At 40.4% G+C, this 20,807-nt stretch overlaps 1 protein-coding gene across 3 annotated transcripts in view; it reads right to left on the minus strand.

Annotated features, from left to right (window-relative positions):
- LOC124884969 (kinesin-like protein KIF6) overlaps positions 1-20,807 on the minus strand; it is a 93,054-nt gene that overhangs the window by 9,821 nt on the left and 62,426 nt on the right. For all 3 annotated transcript variants that reach the window (XM_047393050.1, XM_047393049.1, XM_047393051.1), the window contains 3 exons: positions 10,641-10,743; positions 10,376-10,431; positions 1,057-1,107 (listed from right to left, as the gene is read on the minus strand). In XM_047393050.1, the coding sequence (XP_047249006.1) occupies positions 1,057-1,107; positions 10,376-10,431; positions 10,641-10,743 (210 nt within the window). The remainder of the gene's footprint in view (positions 1-1,056; positions 1,108-10,375; positions 10,432-10,640; positions 10,744-20,807) is intronic.

The raw sequence follows: 20,807 nt of genomic DNA on the forward strand, positions 1-20,807 counted from the left end.
TTGCAGTAGCATAAGGTCACGCTGACAAAATATGAAAAAAATAATGATTTATCTCTTTAAAATCTCTTGATATTTCAAAAGGTCTATGATGCCATGACCTCTAACAAGATTCTTAGGGACGCTGGAACAGAAACAGGTCCACAGCATGCCAGATCATCCACCATACTTAAGAATGGGCATGGAAAGCTTTTCCGTATGGTCATTCTTTGTAACACACCAGACATATCTGGACAGCTTGTTGCAAAAACGTTCAATCTTCCTCTGAGTTCAGCTAAAGTAGTGTTTATAAAACTTCACAGATTTACATTTCTGACAAAACAGGCTTCTTTGTGGCATCCTTCTAAACAGACATTTTACTTGTAGATAGCCTCTAATGAAGGCTTCACTGATTTTTTAATCTTCCTTACCCTTCTCGTCAGTGTTTGCAGTGGCAGGATAAACATTCTTCCAACCTTGTTTGTCATAACTAAAGTAGTTTTAAACTTGAGATATTGCTCTGACTGTAGATATGGGGGATTTTATGGGAGAAGCTATTTTCAAGAAGCCATTTCCAGACCTATAAATATCAACTTCCATCTGCCTCACATGGATTGCATATTCTCTTTTTAAATTTGAAGGGTGGCTAGGAGAAATCTGCCTCTATTTTAAATTATATGTTTGCTCCAGATAAAGAGGAAGTCCCTGATTACAAATTAAAACCAGCTAAACGCTCAAATCAACTTAAAAAAAAGTGTGGTGAAAAAAAATGCTTTTGTTTTGTTTTTAAGCAGAAGTTTCTAACGATAATTGGTCTGGTAATGGCTATTTCATGAAAATCCATTCTTTCCTAATGTGTCTATTTTTGGCTTGAGATTATGCTGATGCACAAAATATTCATTTAAATATGTTTTTCTACATATTTACCAGTGGTGCAAATACCTGTCTGTAGAGCTTACAGCAGCTGAAACTCTATATTTTTAAGCTCTAAGGAAAGTCTTGTCATGGGCAGGTATAATATACATGTGATTCAGCTCATTATCATTAGAGCAACAGTATTTGTAATCATCTTAATCGTACCGTGAGCTGCCCTCTGTCTCCTCCGCATCTCTAACTGCTTCTTCAACTCCGCTGCAGACAAGGAAGATTAAAGACAAAACAGGTTTTCAAAACATTTTTAACATCAAATATAATTTCAAACAATTTATTTTCATGTTGTTTCCGTTTTGTCTTTCAGCAATCTGTACGGGATACTCAATATGGAGCTGAAAACAGAATCTGTGGTAACAATGGCAACAATGTTTTATGTTGTCACCAAAGACTATCAAAGCATTTCTGCAGCGTAGTTTGTTTTTGTTTTTTTTTAAACTTTTTTTTCTCTTTGGTAAAGATACGTGGTTGTAGTCATAACATGACAATATCTATACTATTACCAAAATACACTCCATTCAATTTAGCTCTAGGGTGAACAACTTAAGCAAACAACAATGTAAGTGGCATTCAGTTTAAAATGTCAGCAAAAACATTTCTGAATGGTTTACAGAATGAAGAGAGAAAAGGAAGAATGGATCCATGGTATTATCTCCATCTAAATGTTGCAGCTGAAATCAAGACAAATCAGACCAAACCAAAGTTTTTCCAAATTTGTTGTTGTCCAACTTTGGTGAACATGCATGGTTTGCAGCCTCGGTTTCCAGGTCTTATATGACAGGAATGGCACCAGGTTTTATCTTCAGCTCATGGAGTCCATCTTCTTCAAGGTTCAGCGTGTTCAGAAAATGTTCAGAGATATTACTCTGCATACTTCGGTTGTAATGACTGTTTATGTGAGCTACTGTTGCCTTTCTATCACACCAGTCAGACCATTCTCCTCTGACCTCTGACATCAACAAGCCATTTTGTTTACAACTTCTATTCACAAAAAATGTTTCTCTTCTTCAGGCCATTCTCTGTAAACTTTGGAGATGGCTGTGTGTGATAATCCCAGTAGCTAAGTAGTTTCTGAAACACTCAGGGCAGCCTGTAAACAGCCCTGACATCAATGACCCGCTCAAAGTCAGTTAAATCCCAGTTTCTTCCCCATTTAGACACCCAGTTTGAACTTCACCACGTTTAGATGAGTTACTACCTTGACACTGGCTGAAGTCATTTGAGTAAACAACGCCAGTAAGAAACATGACGGAGGTGTTTGGGTTATTTGGGTCACTAAGAGACATGAATAGTAGCATCTATGTCTGTGATTTTCTTTAAGAGTCTTTTTGGTCTCAAACATAAAAACTGCTCAGTCTTTGAGTTCTGTAAAATAATCCCATGTCCAATCTAAAATCAAATGTTGACGTTCCACAGACGAGAAATCCAGATGATGTCCTCTCTTGTAAAAGTACCTTTGCACACAATACCACCCAAGCTGTCTTACAATAGTTGGATTGAAGTGTTTCTAAACCCATAAGGTTATTGCATTTAGTCAGCACTGTCTTCCAAAAAGCCTTAAAATTATTTGCAAAATGCCAGTGCACCCATTTCATCTTTCCAAGCACATCACAAGCTCTTTTGTTCAAAGTCGACCACTTTTGGGGTTTCAGTAGACACCAGCAGACTTGAACATATGAAGTGAAACATTATACAGATCACACAGAGACATATGGTGCCTGTGACAGGACTGTTTTTCCAAATAGTTATGAAGTATGAGGCAAAGTTTGAGATCTTCTCATGAAGCCATGAGTTTGAGTAGCTGACAATGTAAATGATCTGAGATGCCCTGTGGCTTCAATTTGTGGTCAGTTGGGCAGCCTGGGTCTTCTGTGACAAACACCACAATCTAAAACCCGCCTACTGATGTAGAGTCTATGTTTTCAGAAGAACATGAAGGGGATTACGAAATGTTTAAAGCATCATTCTGAGAGGGAGTTCATAAAGACATGATGAGCACACTGTCTGTATTGTTTACATCCATCATAGTGCATACATAAGCTTTTCAGAATTGTCAATACTGAGCTTCAAAATAAAAAACCACAGTGGGAATTTCCTGTGATCTACTATTACATAGTGTTGTAGTTGTGGCCACAAATCTGTTATATCTGACAAGTCCTGCGTGCTGGCTTTGTGGAGCAGTAAAAAGCAGTCGCCAGACAAAGCACCACATATTCAACCTTAAATGCAACTGAAATCTGAGCTATAAACTACATCCACAGCCCCCACTTTATACAGCAAAGAAATGCATTACAGCTGCAGCAAAGTGAAAGAGTTGATGATAACAGCACGCATAATATAAAGAGTTTCACATATCCTCTTCCCGGGACAAACCCTACACAGACTGAGTATAAGAAACCAACAAATCAAACCAACAAAAACAAATTAGTGAAGAACTTTCAAAGATTACTTACTGCTAAAATAAATGTAGACAAAGAACATATTCCGTTCTCTAAAAGTTTACATTTCTTATCCATCCATCCATCCATCCATCCATCCATCCATCCATCCATCCATCCATCCATCCATCCATCCATCCATCCATCCATCCATCCATCCATCCATCCATCCATCCATCCATCCATCCATCCTCTGTTCTCCCACAGTCAGAGAGGTGAAGTACCACCATGTCACCAGTTTATCACAGGGCAAAACAGTTACAAACAGGACAACCATCATCCATGCACACCCAATGTCTACTTAGAGAGGTCAATTAACCTAACAAACACAATAGCTTCAGATTTGCTCCACAAATCTGGAAAAATACCATATTCCCACTGCTGCACCGCTGACTTTATGAAAAATGACAGGGACAGAAAGGAAAAAACAAAAGGTGCACAGGGAAACCAGGGAAACAACTGCAACAAACCAAACAAGGACAAAAAATGAATGTCATAAATATTATGATATCATTAGTACTATTAATATTATTAGCATTTTTATCATAAACTAAAAAGGTACAAGTAACTAAATACAGGGGTTGGACAATGAAACTGAAACACCTATCATATTAGTGTGGGAGGTTTCATGGCTAAATTGGACCAGCCTGGTAGCCAGTCTTCATTGATTGCACATTGCACCAGTAAGAGCAGAGTGTGAAGGTTCAATTAGCAGGGTAAGAGCACAGTTTTACTTAGAACTGTCCGTCGGGAGCTCCACAGGGTCAATATACACGGCCGGGCTGCTATAGCCAAACCTTTGGTCACTCATGCCAATGCCAAAGGAGTGGTGCAAGGAGCGCAAATCTTGGGCTGTGGATAATGTGAAACATGTATTGTTCTCTGATGAGTCCACCTTTACTGTTTTCCCCACATCCGGGAGAGTTACGGTGTGGAGAAGCCCCAAAGAAGCGTACCACCCAGACTGTTGCATGCCCAGAGTGAAGCATGGGGGTGGATCAGTGATGGCTTGGGCTGCCATATCATGGCATTCCCTTGGCCCAATACTTGTGCTAGATGGGCGCGTCACTGCCAATGACTACCGGACCATTCTTGAGGACCATGTGCATCCAATGGTTCAAACATTGTATCCTGAAGGCGGTGCCGTGTATCAGGATGACAATGCACCAATACACACAGCAAGACTAGTGAAAGATTGGTTTGAGGAACATGAAAGTGAAGTTGAACATCTCCCATGGCCTGCACAGTCACCAGATCTAAATATTATTGAGCCACTTTGGGGTGTTTTGGAGGAGAGAGTCAGGAAACCTTTTCCTCCACCAGTATCACGTAGTGACCTGGCCACTATCCTGCAAGAAGAATGGCTTAAAATCCCTCTGACCACTGTACAGGACTTGTATATGTCATTCCCAAGACAAATTGACGCTGTATTGGCCGCAAAAGGAGGCCCTACACCATATTAATAAATTATTGTGGTCTAAAACCAGGTGTTTCAGTTTCATTGTCCAACCCCTGTAAGTCTACTGCCCTCACAGTCATAACAGTAACAAATGTAGTGGAGAATTTCCTAGCTGCTGTATGCACCTTATGTGTTATTGTAACTATGTGATTGCTCCTGCTTGCATTTACTGTACATATATATTTGTTATTTGTGGATTAAATTGTGTGATTACATTTGGGGAGAATCCACAGAGGTGGAAAGGCGGGGCACCCCCACCAAGCCAGAGAGCGGCCCACCAAGGTTGTGGACATGGGGAAGGACCGGGCAGTAGAGAAAATGTTTTCAGATCCAATGGAAATTTGCTTGATCCCAGGAAAGATCTCTGCGTATATCTTTATTAAGAAATCAATATTTAGCTTACTCGCAGGATCTCTAACTTCCAATATTGTCACCTAAACAGAACAACTACAGCCTCCTCTCAAAGCTTTTGTTACATTCAGTATAAATTCAATATGTATAGAACTTGGGAAAAAGCCATTTTTGTAAAATGTTCTTTTTACTTGGACCAAACTGCAACTGGGTCTGAATCTGTGGAGCTAAACTGAACTTAAGGCCAATGGAGAAAGCCTCACTGGATGTTGTTCTTGTTCTTAATATTTTATAGATGTTATTTCTCTTTATTATTTTATCTTGAGTTGTATTTTTCAGTTAATATGTTGTATAACTTGTTCTGATTCAAGTCTATTGTTAAATACTATTACCTTGTATGGCTATTTAAAACCAGTCGCTCTTGAAAATGAGACCTCGTGTCTCACCGAGATTTACCTAAATAAATAAAGATAAAAATAGATATTTACAGTTGGCTGGTTGGAGTTTGTTCTAGTGTAAGATGTTTGGTGCTGCAATAACACATAAATATTATAAATATTTTTACATCTTACTGTAAATACTTCAGACTGGAGGTTCAATCTAACCACATGTTTGAAAGCACATTTTATAGGGAAGGGCCATCCTCTTTGAGAACGCCTTTTAAGTAACAAGCTTCAATAAATAACCAGATTTCTGTTCAGTATACTAAACAATGAATCATGGGAATCACTCAGCTACTACTGTAAACAGGAGTAGATATTGTTTCACAAAGAAACAATATCACAAGAAGTTGACGTAGTAGCAAGAAAAACCTACCGAAAAAAGTTCTTGAGTGTATCTTGACCATAACAAGTATCACATATCAAAACCATGAGAGCATAAGATGTTTTTGATACAAAACTGGAAAAATTATCAAACAGTTTCTGTTTTTATTGGACAGCTGTGTTTACAACACTGTTGTATAAAACAAGAACTTCATGTAGAACAATTTTATTTGCAACATGAGCAATGCATAAATCATTAGTGACTGTGACACATGAACTACATTCTCTCTGCAGTATTTTCTCTACAGACCGCTGAAATATTCATGCAATATGGCTAAAAGGTTTGTACTCACTTGTTTACTTTTCTCAACTGACACCAAAGTAATTTTGGTGTTTTTCAAAAGTTCAACCAAAGAAATGGGAACAAATCGTGTTTTTGTGACAGGTTGCTGCCAGCAAAATGCCCAAAGATTCAATTTAATGTGTTTTTCAAAAGTGATCATACCTCTCATATTTTGTCACGGTACAACCAAAACCTTCAACGTTATTTCTTGAGGTTTTATATGACATTCCAACATACAGTGGTGCATACTAATTTAAATAAATCCTGAAACGTGTGATGTGCGTTTGTATTTAGCACCCTCTGAGTCAACACTTTGTCAAAACAACCAACTGCAAGGTTCATTTCTCTACCAGCTTTGCAAATTTAGGATCTAAAGTTTACCCTAACTTTGTAAAATAGCTCCCACTGGAGGGCATCTAACATAGATTTTCAAGTCTTGCTACAGATTTTCAATTGGATTTAGTTCTGGGCTTTGACTAGACCATTCTAGCTCATAAATGCTTTGATCTACACTATTCCATTGGAACTAGCTGCCGTGGTTCTCCTGAAGAAAACAATTCCCCCGGCATGATGCTGCCATCACTAGGTGTCACCATAGGGATATTGTGTTCAGGGTGATGTTCAGTGTTAGCTTTACACCCAGGACATAGCCTTTTGCATGTAGGCCCAAAAGTTGAATTTTGGATTCATCTGACCAGAGGACCTTCTTCCACATGTTTGCTTTATCTCCTACATGGATGTTTTTTGCAGTGGCAAATGGGACTAACAACTCTTCAACAGTGACTTCTTTTCCATAAAGACCAGAATAGTTGGGTGGATGACTAATCGTTGTCCAAGAAACGGAGCAGAGCTGTGTTCCTCAACTGTGGCCATCTGCAGGTCCTCCAGAGTTACCACGGGTCTCTGGTCAGTTTAGGTGCACGGCCATGTCTTTGAAGGTTTGCAGTTGTGCGAAACTCTTCCCATTTTAAGACGATGAATTTAAAGGTGCTCTGTGAGATCAAGCAAAGGGATTTTGCTTCATGACCTATTCCTGCTTTAAACGTCTCCACATTTTATTAAATTACAAAAAGCTGATCTCTGTTTACTTATTTGGTGACCTCTGACGGCAATGCTTGTGCTGGATTTACAGATCTCAGATTAGAAGAGGTTGAACACGTGCATGAAACATCTCTTAGATTTTTGTTTTTGTTGTAAAAATCTTTAAAAACCATACATCATCTTCCATCTCACATCTTTGCACTACTTTGTGTTGGTCTATCATATCAAATTCCAATAAACTACATTAAAATGTCTGAATGTAACCTGACAAATTGTGAAAAAGATTAATTGGTATTATTATGCTTTCAAGGCCCTGTAAATCTACCTCTTTGAAGTTATGTTAAGGCACAACACTGGTTTCTTTTATGAGTTTAGTTTATGTGACTTGATAAAAAGACTCCTTTAAAAATATTTAGGAAAAAAAAAAACTGGACAAAAATAAATAAAAGTTAAGAGCAAGAGAAAAATGTTTAGAAAGCATGGAAAACTACTGATTAAGACCATTTAAATATGGGAAAGTCTAGTTCAATGGAAGCACAAAATGAAGAAAGAAGGCTTTGGAGAATATTGTATGTTTTGATAATGATAATTTCTTGAAAAAATCTTGAGTTAAATGTTATTTAGTTAAAGGTGAGCAGAGTGTATTACCTAGAGTGTATTACCTAAGAGATACCAGATGCTTTACCTAAGACTGTGCTGCATAAATCCTCCAACATCTGGCCGAGTAATCAGGAGATGCTGCTTGTTTCCAGCTGCCTTCCACTTTTTATCCTGCAGAGGATGTGTATCACTGATCGCTCTGAGCAAATACATACACATGCATGCACTCTCTGAATTGAAAAGCTCAAAATGTATCCTCTTCCAGTGGGACTGGATTCCAGAGCTATGTGCCGTGGCCAAGAACAGTAGAGTAATGTTTAGACACTGATGTTTCCTCGCGCTACCATCTCTCTCTTTATCCCCTACTATCAACCCTCCAATCTGGGTACATCCAACAGAGAAAGACGATATTCCGACCTTTTCCATGATTTGTGTTCATCAAAGCAGGGCTTCCAAATGACAAAGAAGCTTTGAGCTACCAGCCAGAAGAAGCAACCCCTTTTCCACTAAAAACAGTGTCTCACCCAGGAACAATGCAGTTCCATACATCCAAGTAATAATATTTGACAGTTCAAAGTTGTTTTTGAGGCAATTTTTCAAAATCTTTTCAAAATTACAAAATGAAATTTGGTTTTCAAAACTCAACCAAGAATAGATTACAAATGGTCATCCTCATTTTATCAGCTTGGTGTTACTGAAAGCTGTCATACTTTATTTATTTGAGATACACAGCAAACACGATCTGATTTGCAGACATTTGTTTCAGCCCTCAACTCTCTTCAGGTCCCACCGTAGCATATTGATCAGTTAGAGGTTTGGACTTTGCAGTATGTTGATTATTTGCTTTTTCAGCCAATCTCTAGTAGACTTGCTGCTGTTTTTGTGATCATGTTGACGATGTAGTTTGGATCAAGCCTTTTGACTGACTCAGTGACAGGAAATTGTCCAGGTTTGAGAAAACAAATCCATATCATCACCTCTCCACCACTGCGGTTGACAATTGGTTTTTTGTGCTTAATATTCTGGATTTGGTTTACTCCAAATATGGTGTTGCGTGTTATGTTCGAACCTGCAACTCCTGAGCCACAAGTGGCTCTTTGGGCCCTCCACAATGCTTTTTAATGACCTTGGCTAACAAGGACATAGAACCGACCAATGTTTTTAATATAGATATAATAACAAACACAAGTTTAAGCTGGGTTTTTTGTGTTTTTTCATGTAATAAGTGCATTGAATTTCCACAACAGAATGACACTGCTTTTAAACACATATCAACATCCCATAGAAGAAAATGTATCCATCCTATTTCTGCAAAAGCTCTTTCCTCTATTTTAAATGTAAAAACAGAAAGAAAACAGTGGTTCTTTAAAACAAATGTCTTGTAGTAGATTATAATAAGTTGTAATGTATAGGTTGTCATGTAACACTTGTTGTTTTGAACAAGTTTAACAAGTTTTTTTTGTGGGACTGAGGTCTAAAATGGGTCTTTGGATTGAAAATGTGGAAGACCCCTATTCTAAAAGTTTGGGTGTTTTTTCAGATACAAGTTTACAAATCTAAGTCGTTTTGATATTTCTTTTTTAGAGAGAAGAGCTTTCCTAATGCTTTTAAACAAGACATTCTTATCCAGACTTTTTCCAATTGGACTGTCATAAGCAACTTCCCAGAAGCCTGTAGAGCATCAGATGTACCTTTTAGGGCTTTCATCCTTTTTTCAGAGCATCAAACAAGTTAACCTAGCAGTAAATTATGCTGGGACATCCACTCCTTGAAAATTTGACACCTTTTTCTTCCTGTACTGCAGAATAACCAAGTTTTGTTTTTAACCCCTCCCAGACTGATGGACAGCAATGATTGCTTCTTTGTGGCCATTGCTTATGTCTTACCTCCTTAGCATTGTGGTAACACTCACATCTGACTGCTCCGGACCAGAAAAATACCAAAACTTCAGCTTTTATAGAGGAGCTCACACTGATAATGATCATTTCTTAAAGGAAGTAGGTAGAAAATAAGCCCCTGTACCATTGATATAACTTTACAAGCAGTACATGTGTTGACAAACCTCAGCAGAGACTGTGAACATCTTTGGATTCATTCACATTGCATTCCAAGTTAATGCCAGGGCTCATTTTGGATTAGTTAAGTTAGTGACTATCAGGAAGAACTCAGGGGAGCTCTAACAGAATCGTAATAAAACAGCCTGAGATTTTCTCGTTAAAAGCACAGGTTGGAAGCCTACTGTAAGTGGATGGAAATTTGAATGCCTCCCAGTACTGGAAAAGTTTAGGAATGCTGTGAAAGAAATTCTGATGCTCGAGGGACTCAACACCCTGACAGTGATCTGGTGTTGATGTTTTTTGGTTGGGTACCACAGGAATAATAATGATGGCAACTGTAGATGTGAAAGATGTTCACAGCTAAAAAGTGTAATGTAATCTCCGGAGAAGAACTTCCAAATGTTGAGAGAACTCACTGATTCTGTTTCTGGCTTCATTCAGTTGCTCTCCAAGTCTTCTCGCCTCAGCTGATCTGGTCAAAAGAAGCCAGCTTTTAATGGAGTATAACAGTGAAATAGAGTGAAAAACGAAATATTTCCACAAGAGAGAAAACATTCAATGTAAAGGATATTTCTATACTAAATTAAATGACTGGAAAACTAGAATTAAGGAACGACAAAGGGTGTGCTTTGAGGAGCAAGGATAATGAAGAAGGACTATGTTGTTCCTCTTTTTGCTCACCTTTCTTTTAGTATATTTTTGTTTTCTTCAATGGTTCGATGCTCCTCATGATCTCTTATAAATATCTCAAATGCTTCTTGTTTCCCCATCGACAACTTTGAACCTGAGAGAAAAGAAATCTGTAATGAAACACAAAGTACTGATAAAGTGCCGTGGAAAAGTTTTAATACCCCTTGAAACACCTTATCACATTGCAACCCCAAACCTCAGTGTATTTTATTGAGATTTTATGTCATAGAGAAATAACACGTAACTATGAAGAGAAGGTAGATGATAAATGAAAAATCTTAATTCCAGCTGTTCTGTGACTTCTCAGATGATTGTCTCAGATGATTGTTAGAAGGTTTGATGAACAAACAGCATCATAAAGACCAAGGAACACATCAGACCAGTGAGGGATAAAGTTGTGGAGAAGTTTAAAGCAGGATGAAGGTGCTCTGGTCAGGTTAGGGAAGAAATGTAATTTTTTTAAACAACAACAAAAGAAAACTGTATGTGTGGCAGAAAGCTAACAATGTTAAGATACAGAATATGCGTCTGTGTAAATGCAGGTTTTTATTTGAACAAAATTGTGAAAATACTTTTACTTCTACTTTACAATAATGATCTACTTTGTGTTGATCTATCACATAAAATTCCAAAGGAATGTCCTTGTTTGTAGTTGCAGTATAACAATATGTGAACATTTTCATGGGAAATACACATTAACACTTTTCTGAGGCATGTTATAATCTTTTTAAAGGCAGCATATTAGTTCAAAACTACTTTCGATAACATCTATTTTTCTTTTTTTTCTTTTCTTGTGCTTCGTCTTGAACTTGCTACAAACAGATGCTTAGCTTTGGAGATATACTGTAATATTAAATTATAATTGTACATGCTGGGTTTGAACTTGAGATCTTTATACCTAAACTGCCACTAGGAAACAGTTTACACTCACTTGAATCATGGCTGTTAGTCACTGGAAAACATCGTATGGGACTCTAATCTCAAAATTATTTGCTTAGCCAAACCCATCATTCAAATTACTTTCGTTACAATATGTGTGTTTGTCATCCTACCCTGTAGCTCTGGGAAAATGTGGACGGAGCTATACACTCTCCCACATCTTTTGACTCAAATCTGGCAGCCAGATGTAGGGTGACCCCCCCCCCCCTCCCCACAACCTTCCACCTTTTACCAAGGACAAACCACAACAGCAATTAGACTGTTGTTCAGGGTTATGTGGGGTATAAACACGGAGGTAAACAGAATGTCAGCAACACCTACTAGAGCCCTCCTCCTCCAAGCTTAACTTCAACAAATTAAGACTTTACACAACATCCTTATTGTTTAATAGGCTTATAATAAAACTTCGAAGGGATTTATACTCAATTTCAATACATCTGCTTTAAATATACAGGGGTTGGACAATGAAACTGAAACACCTGGTTTTAGACCACAATAATTTATTAGTATGGTGTAGGGGCTCCTTTTGTGGCCAATACAGCGACAATTCGTCTTGGGAATGACATATAGAAGTCCTGCACAGTGGTCAGAGGGATTTTAAGCCATTCTTCTTGCAGGATAGTGGCCAGGTCACTACGTGATACTGGTGGAGGAAAACGTTTCCTGACTCGCTCCTCCAAAACACCCCAAAGTGGCTCAATAATATTTAGATCTGGTGACTGTGCAGCCCATGGGAGATGTTCAACTTCACTTTCATGTTTATCAAACCAATCTTTCACCAGTCTTTCTGTGTGTATTGGTGCATTGTCATCCTTCAGGATACAATGTTTGAACCATTGGATGCACATGGTCCTCAAGAATGGTTCGGTAAACCATGGCAGTGACACGCCCATCTAGCACAAGTATTGGGCCAAGGGAATGCCATGATATGGCAGCCCAAACCATCACTGATCCACCCCCATGCTTCACTCTGGGCATGCAACAGTCTGGGTGGTACGCTTCTTTGGGGCTTCTCCACACCGTAACTCTCCCGGATGTGGGGAAAACAGTAAAGATGGACTCATCAGAGAACAATACATGTTTCACATTGTCCACAGCCCAAGATTTGTGCTCCTTGCACCATGGAAACCGACGTTTGGCATTGGCATGAGTGACCAAAGGTTTGGCTATAGCAGCCCGGCCATGTATATTGACCCTGTGGAGCTCCCGACGGACAGTTCTGTTGGAAACAGGAGAGTTGAGGTGCACATTTAATTCTGCCGTGATTTGGGCAGCCGTGGTTTTATGTTTTTTGGATACAATCCGGGTTAGCACCTGAACATCCCTTTCAGACAGCTTCCTCTTGCGTCCACAGTTAATCCTGTTGGATGTGGTTGGTCCTTCTTGGTGGTATGCTGACATTACCCTGGATACCGTGGCTCTTGATACATCACAAAGACTTGCTGTCTTGGTCACAGATGCGCCAGCAAGATGTGCACCAACAATTTGTCCTCTTTTGAACTCTGGTATGTCACCCATAATGTTGAGTGCATTTCAATATTTTGAGCAAAACTGTGCTCTTACCCTGCTAATTGAACCTTCACACTCTGCTCTTACTGGTGCAATGTGCAATCAATGAAGACTGGCTACCAGGCTGGTCCAATTTAGACATGAAACCTCCCACACTAAAATGACTGGTGTTTCAGTTTCATTGTCCAACCCCTGTAGATCGTTTATATACCTCATATGGAACATTATTCCAACAGATGGTTATTTTGTGTTGTTGCTTTCTGTGTAATGTGTTTAAAATAGTTTAGAAATGTTTATCAAGATGGAGAAAGATCACATTTTGCACAAGAAGTAGTACCAAGGAACCTTGGAAAATCCCAAACTTGACATCAATTTTTAATAGATTCCAGTATTGTTACTTTTGTGACGTTTGAGGAGGGACATACACAGGGCTCTAACTCCTTTGAGAATTATAGCTATTTAACAAGTGATTTGTGTTTCTTCATATTTGGAAAGTTCTGACTAAAACCAGCAGCCAGTTTACAGACATACATTGCTGGAGCCAACCTCAACAAATCAGTGTTGGGCTTTCATGGGGGGAGAACTGTTTGGCTTGCATCAACAGCAACATTCCAGGAATATCTCAGAGAAGCATCACTTCATCATTTCATACACTAACATATCAAGAGAGGTAATGAAATTACATGGACACGGGGACACTTTTCTCATTTTTTCGTTTCTTGGCTTCAAGCCACTGCTGGTTTAAAGCAGGTAAGATGCAACAAGTTATGCCTTTTCAAAAAATGTAGGTAAAGCAAAGAAGAAGCAAAGCGAACAATCTGACTCTATTTTTCTTTTCTTGTTCTTGCGGATAACCAAATTTAATTTAGTATGTTATTATGATTTACGTAATGACAAGGGGCAATGGAAAAATTATGTAATAAAAGGATATAATAAAAACGATCTAGGCTTTACTCGGTCCTAATATTTCTAAAATCCAACCTCAAGTGTACAAAAGCACTCAATACATTCCAGATGGAGCGTGTTTATTAAACTATAAAAGATGGAAAGGAGTGAGTGAAACACTAAGTTCTGCTTCCAGGATTCAAAAGAGAAAGTATCATCGTGCTGGGAATCAAATGGATTTGTTTAACTGATCCTAATTAATATGCTCAGCTCATAAAAGCAGACACTTTGGCAGTTTCCTGTTTTGAAGCTTACCAATGTGAGTCAACACAATGCCAAGAAGGAAGGAGATCAGCAATGACCTCAGAGAAGCAACTGTTGTTGACTATCAATATGGGCTTCAAAGCCAAATAGCTTAATATGCACTGCTTTACAGCAAGAAGGAGTATTTACAAATGGAACCCATTTAAAACAGTTGCCAGTTTTGCTAACATTGAGTATCAAGGCAAAAACTTTAAACAAATCATCCCAAGGTCACACCATGCAATATTTAGAGGAATTGCAAAAAACCCAAGAGCTCAGTTTCAGAACCTATAGACCACATTTAGGATGGTAAGTGTGAAAGTTCATGACAGCACAATTAGAAAAAGCCTGAACATCTATGTTATGTTTGGCAGGTTTAGAAGGTTTCTTACCTCTAAAATATATCGCAACAGAACTTGGGTACATACGTTTGCACATCATGTTTACTAAAAGCATAAAACTACCTAATAACACAAAAAGCTCACAGTGGTAGAGAAGTGATGACCTGGGCCTCTTACAGTGATTGATTTGATCACAAACTTATATGTCCTAAGTATTCCAAAGTTAAATGTGAGGCCAGGAAACAACACAATGGCTGCAAAAGAAAAGAATTAAGGTGTTCTGATGGCCTAGTCAAAGTTCCGACAACAATCTGATCGAAATCCCTAAGAGAGCTGTGCAAAACAAAAAACAAAAACTACTTCAAGCTAATGATGGTAAAGATGGTACCACAATTTGTTGAATCAAGGGGTATACGTCTTTCCAACCACAGTTTTTGTTTTTCAGTTCGGCATTTTCTTTGTTTAATAAATACTGGCATTGTGCAATATTTTGAGAGATTTAATCTACGACTAAGGTTAATTTAAATAATTTTAGAGCTTAAAAAAGACAATCATTTTGAAATGTTCCAATACATAAACACCAAAACTAAAACACTTTGGGCCTGATCTTAAAAAGCTGATCTGAGGTGCTAATCAGATTGGGTGTGTAAACTCAGCGGAACAGCGGGCTTGTGAAAAACATATGATGATGACCCAAATGTGCATATTTATGAGAGGGAGATATGCAAATGTAATCACTTACCAGATGAGAATAGAGGATTTTATGTTGGATTATCTAAGTTTTGATGTGGAGCCAATTTGGAGCAAGCAGCCACCGGGAGTGAGCCAGCAGACACTGGACACTGAAAACCACAAATACACCAGTGGGCAGAGCCACTGGCAGGGAGTGTGGCAGGGTGGAAATTGGACCCACATTTGATGGGGGGTCTAAACTGATCCAGGAGAGGTAGCAGCCCAAGACCCAACCGTCACAAAAACAGTCACACACAATCAAAATCACACATTCCCACCCTCCTGTGGACACATAAAAACACTCACACCCACACACCCAACGTAAAGACACACAACAATGGACATCGTATGCTCACTCACACTCCCCATACATATTCTATGCTTCCAGGTCCAGGTGCTGAAACCCCAGAGGGGCAATCAGCCCCCGGACCCAAGAGGTGGTCCCCTTCCTTCCGGGGTGGAGAAGGGCAGACCGCCCCAGCACCAGCCGAGAGTAGTGCCGGCAGAGCACAAACCTGAGCGACCCCGGGCCAGACTCCAGCCCCCAACAACCCCGGTCCCCATCTGGAGAGGGCGCCGTGTATGAGAGGGGTCAACCTGGTCCAAACGAGCCTGCCTACCAGAGCCATCCCAGGATGAAACAGTCCCAACCCCTCAGCGAATTCCAATCTCAACCCCATGAGCCCCCCACCCCCAATGAACCCCAACATGAATCTCCCCACAGGGCCACCCCCAATCAGGACACACATATCGAACACATGACTCCAAACTCAAATGCCATGAATCCCCTCCCCACAGGGGCACACGGCCACAGATGAGCTCCACCCCCGAAAGGCCAACAAAGACAGACCCACACAGCGCAAGCTCCACACACAGCCCTGCTCCAAGCACCCCCGCCACATCCTGATCCCCACTACACGGCGTGCCGCGACGGCAAGGCAAGGGCCCTGCGCAACGCCACCCTAGCCTCCACCCACAGGCGCAAAAGAGCAGACACCACTGAGCACCGTGCGCACAACGGAACCACCAACCCCACGCCAAGATGGGATAAACTCACCTGGCAAGAGGTCCCCGGCCAGCAGCACGAATCCTGGGCTGGCGGCCCCCACCATGCCCCCCACAACCACACCACATCACCACCACTGCAACGACAGCCCAGGGAGAAACATTAACCAGCTCAGCTCCACCATCACAGCTCAGCTGATTATAATGCCAGTGACTCCACATCCAAAAAGAGGACACAACCCCCCCACCCCACACGCAGTAAGTCCTCCACGCCACCCTTCTACCCGCTGCCCCAATCCACCCTCCGGACACGACAGCCAGCGGAGCAGCACACCGCCAAGCCCGCCCAATCATCCTGCTGTAACTATTATTGTAATTGTGTTGTTTCTTTTTAGCTAGTGTTCAAAAGTCATTAATAATAATGTCTGCAACAAAAGACAATCTTTCAAGAAAATAAAAATGACTAAACAAAAGACAACTGCTAAAGATTCAGAGCAGGTTCTGATTTTGCAGCAAACAGCAGAGTTGTGTGAGAAAATAGAAATCGTATTGAGCACAGCTTCTGAGATTATCATCTGAAACTTTGCTCCTATGCTCATGTTTCAACATCTGCAGGCAAACATATGATCCATGTACAGACAGATGTACTGTGGAACTAGTGAACATTTAAACACCAGTTAATCAGCATGAAATGTTTCCACTGAAAGTTTATCATTATATTTAAAGAGGATCATCAATGAAATTAAAACGTTTGTGGACTGTAGAATAGGTTAAACTCTAACACAGAAACATTCAGTGACCCATTGAGCAAGATGCAAAGAGCCATGCAGTGCATTTGTTTTAAATTAAACAGAGCAACAAAGAATGATGTAATGTGGCTATAGTTTGGCTATATAGGTCACAGAAAATAGGCAGTTCCAATTGTGAAGAAATCATATGTGTTGTAGTGCATTCAAAAATGATTGTCAGTCCTTGGAGTATTATTCACAGTCTGTGCATTTTAAAGAGATTTGAATAATTAAGCACAAACTTTTGAAGCAAATCTTTCAATAGATATTTTAAGGAAAAGGAAAACATTTAAGGTATATTTCCAGCAAACAATATAATTGTGGCTTTGCCCACAATTTCAGTAATAAATTGCGAAGGTTTTATGAACATGACCCTGAATAAGCTCCAGAACTCTGAGCTGTGACAGTCGGTAACAATTAAAGTTTCTTCCCTTATGCTCCTTAAACAGTTTAACCTTAAAAGCTTTTTACTTTCCAAATTGGAGAGCATGTCTGTACAGCATCAGCTTTTCCCTGCTGGTTAACAGCTGATAGAGCTTAAAGTGTGTGCTGCTCAAACTGTTATAGCAAACAAAGCAGAAAGAGAAGAACATTTAGCATGAAGTGTAATAAAATGGGAGCAACATTCCAAGAGAAAGACATAACTGCTAGTAAGCTATTGCAGGATCTGGAATTTCTGTTTTAGCTAACCTGAATTGATGGAATCAATATTCTTGGATAAAATACCTAATTTAGTTACTGTACAGTTGTAGGATCTCTGCTCCTCCCCTTCTGGTTGGTTCTGGCACCTCATTGTCTGCAGCTGCAACGCATTCTCCTAATGAGCTCATGGGCTTCTTAAGGTAGCTGCTGATACAGACCTTTGCTGGAACATAACCTCAGTTATGTGGACTCCTGTCTGTCTGCCTATCCGTCTGCCTGCCTGCCTGTCGACCTGCCTATCTGCCTACCTGCCTGCCAACATCTGGTAATACTCCCTCCTAAGGACTGCACTGTAAATATTCTCATCACCAGTACTCTCTATTTCTCTCCTTGGATTCCTGGGTTTACCTCCTCCTCCTCTGGCTTCTGGACAACTCCAACTCAAGATTCCTTAAACAAAGTCTACAGTAGAAATAAACCTCATTTACCGTCTTATCCTGTGTGCTGAGTCTGTTTCATCCTCTGGTTTTGTTCTAATTCGACTATCTAAGCAATTCATGATAGTATGTTCTAGCCATCTAACATGTCGAAGAACAATTCAGATGATGAACAGACTTCCTTAAAGGAACGCCTACAATCTACTGAAACCATGCTTCAACAGCTACTGCAACAACAAAGGACTACAGATTCTCATCTCACAGAACTTGGTGGTATGGTTCATGCTTTAAGCGAAATCATAACCAAACTCTCACCTGCCTCTTCCAATCCTCCAGCTCATTTAGAGAATCCTCAGCCACCCACAATTCTATCTTCTGGGATCCGAGAGCCTGACTTCCGTCCGTCTGAACTGTTTGATGGTAATCTTAATAACTTTGGTGGTTTTTCTCTCCAGTGTGAATTAGCATTTAGTCGTTCCCCCTCCCTTTTCCCTACTGCTGCCTCCAAGATTACTTATATTGTTACCTCGCTAAAGGGATCTGCTCTGCGCTGGGCGCACGCCTATTTGGCATCTAACACTGTTGAGTCTCTTAGTTATGCCATTTTTTTCAGTCACTTCAAGAGAGTCTTCGATCAACCACTCCAGCAGGAGGCAGCGGCTAAGAAAATACTCACCCTCAAACAGGGAAGGAGAGCGTTGGCTGAGTTCGCCATAGATTTCCAGGTGGCAGCGCAGGAGGTGGGTTGGGATGAAGCGGCACTCAAGGGTATTTTTGTTAATTCCCTTGCAGATCAAGTAAAGGACCAGTTGGTTTTGAGAGATGAACCCGAAAGACTGGACGAATTAATCAACCTATCGATCCGCATTGACAACCGTCTAAGAGAGAGACAAACAGAAAGGAACTACAATTCACAGTGGCAGCACTCTCTGGCGCCTCGGACCACTTTCCTCGACGCACCCACTTCCTCTTCATAGGGATCTGCGGAACCGGAGCCGATGCAGATTGGTCACACTCGACTCTCCCCAGAGGAACGACAACGCCGCTTTGAGGGTGGTCTTTGCCTATATTGTGGACAAGGAGGACATTTTATCACAAGATGCCCCAAGAAGGGAAAAGAGAGGGCTCGTCAATAGGTCAGGGGACTTTGATGAGCATATCCCATTCTTCCCCTGTCTCTCGTCTGTGTTTTCCGGTCACTATTATTGTTGGCCAAGAGAAGTTTCCTGTTGACGCTTTTATTGATTCTGGTGCTGAACAGAATCTTATTTCCTCAGATCTGGTTGATAAACTTCAAATACCCTCTCAGCCTCTCAACAATTCCCTTTCTGTCACTGGCATCACTGGTCAAACCATGTCTCAAGTGAGATTTAAAGTGCCTCAGCTTCACATCATCACCTCTGGTAAGCATCATGAATGGGGTGAGTTCTTTGTTGTCTCTTCCATCTCTCCACAATTAGTTTTGGGGTTTCCCTGGTTGCAGAAACATAATCCCGTTATTAATTGGGTGGAGGGCAGGGTAGAGAGATGGAGTAATCTCTGTCTCCAGAACTGCTTAAAGACTGCTGTCTCTTACTCTATCAAACAACTCAAACCTTCTGAGCCTGTTGATCTGTCCAAAGTTCCACCTGAATACCACAATCTCGCACCTGTGTTTAGCAAACAAGGGGCTCTTTCTTTACCTCTGCATCGCCCCTATGACTGCCCTATTGATCTCCTCCCAGGCGCTCCGCTACCATCCAGCAGACTCTTTAAACTCTCCAGACCCGAGAGAAGGGTCATGAAAGAGTACATTGAGGATTCTTTAGCATCTGGGATCATTCGTCCGTCTACCTCCCCTGTTGGCGCCGGATTCTTCTTCGTGGGTAAGAAGGACGGTACATTAAGACCTTGTATTGATTATAAAGGATTGAATCAAATCACTATTAAAAATAAATACCCACTACCACTTATTGATTCCATACATGAACAATTACATTCTGCCAAGATCTTCACTAAACTCGACCTGCGCAATGCTTACCCTTTGGTCCGGATCTGAGAGGGTGATGAGTGGAAAACAGCTTTCAAAATCCCCCTAGGGCATTTTGAGTATTTGGTTATGCCTTTCGGGTTCCAGGCTCTTATTAATGATGTTCTTCGTGACTTTCTCAACCTCTTTGTTTTCGTTTATCTGGATGACATTTTGATTTTTTTCCCAGGACATAGAACAACATCGCCAGCATGTCAAAACAGTTCTCCAGAGGCTTTTTGAGAATCAACTCTTTGTTAAAGCCGAAAAGTGCGAATTCAGTGTCACATCTGTGTCTTTTTTGGGTTTTATTTTTGAGGCAGGCAGGTACAAAACTGATCCCGAGAAAACCAAGGCAGTGGCAGAGTGGTCTACTCCAACTGATCGCAGGCAACTTCAAAGGTTCTTGGGATTGGCAAATTTTTATAGGAGGTTTATAAGGAACTACAGTCAGGTCACTGCACCTCTCACTCAACTCACCTCCTCTCTGAAAACGTTCCATTGGACTCCTGAGGCAGAAAGGGCATTTGGGGAATTAAAGACTCTATTTTCTTCAGCACCCATATTGA

This window comes from Girardinichthys multiradiatus, chromosome 19 (assembly GCF_021462225.1).
Source record: "Girardinichthys multiradiatus isolate DD_20200921_A chromosome 19, DD_fGirMul_XY1, whole genome shotgun sequence".
NCBI classification, from domain to species: Eukaryota; Metazoa; Chordata; class Actinopteri; order Cyprinodontiformes; family Goodeidae; genus Girardinichthys; species Girardinichthys multiradiatus.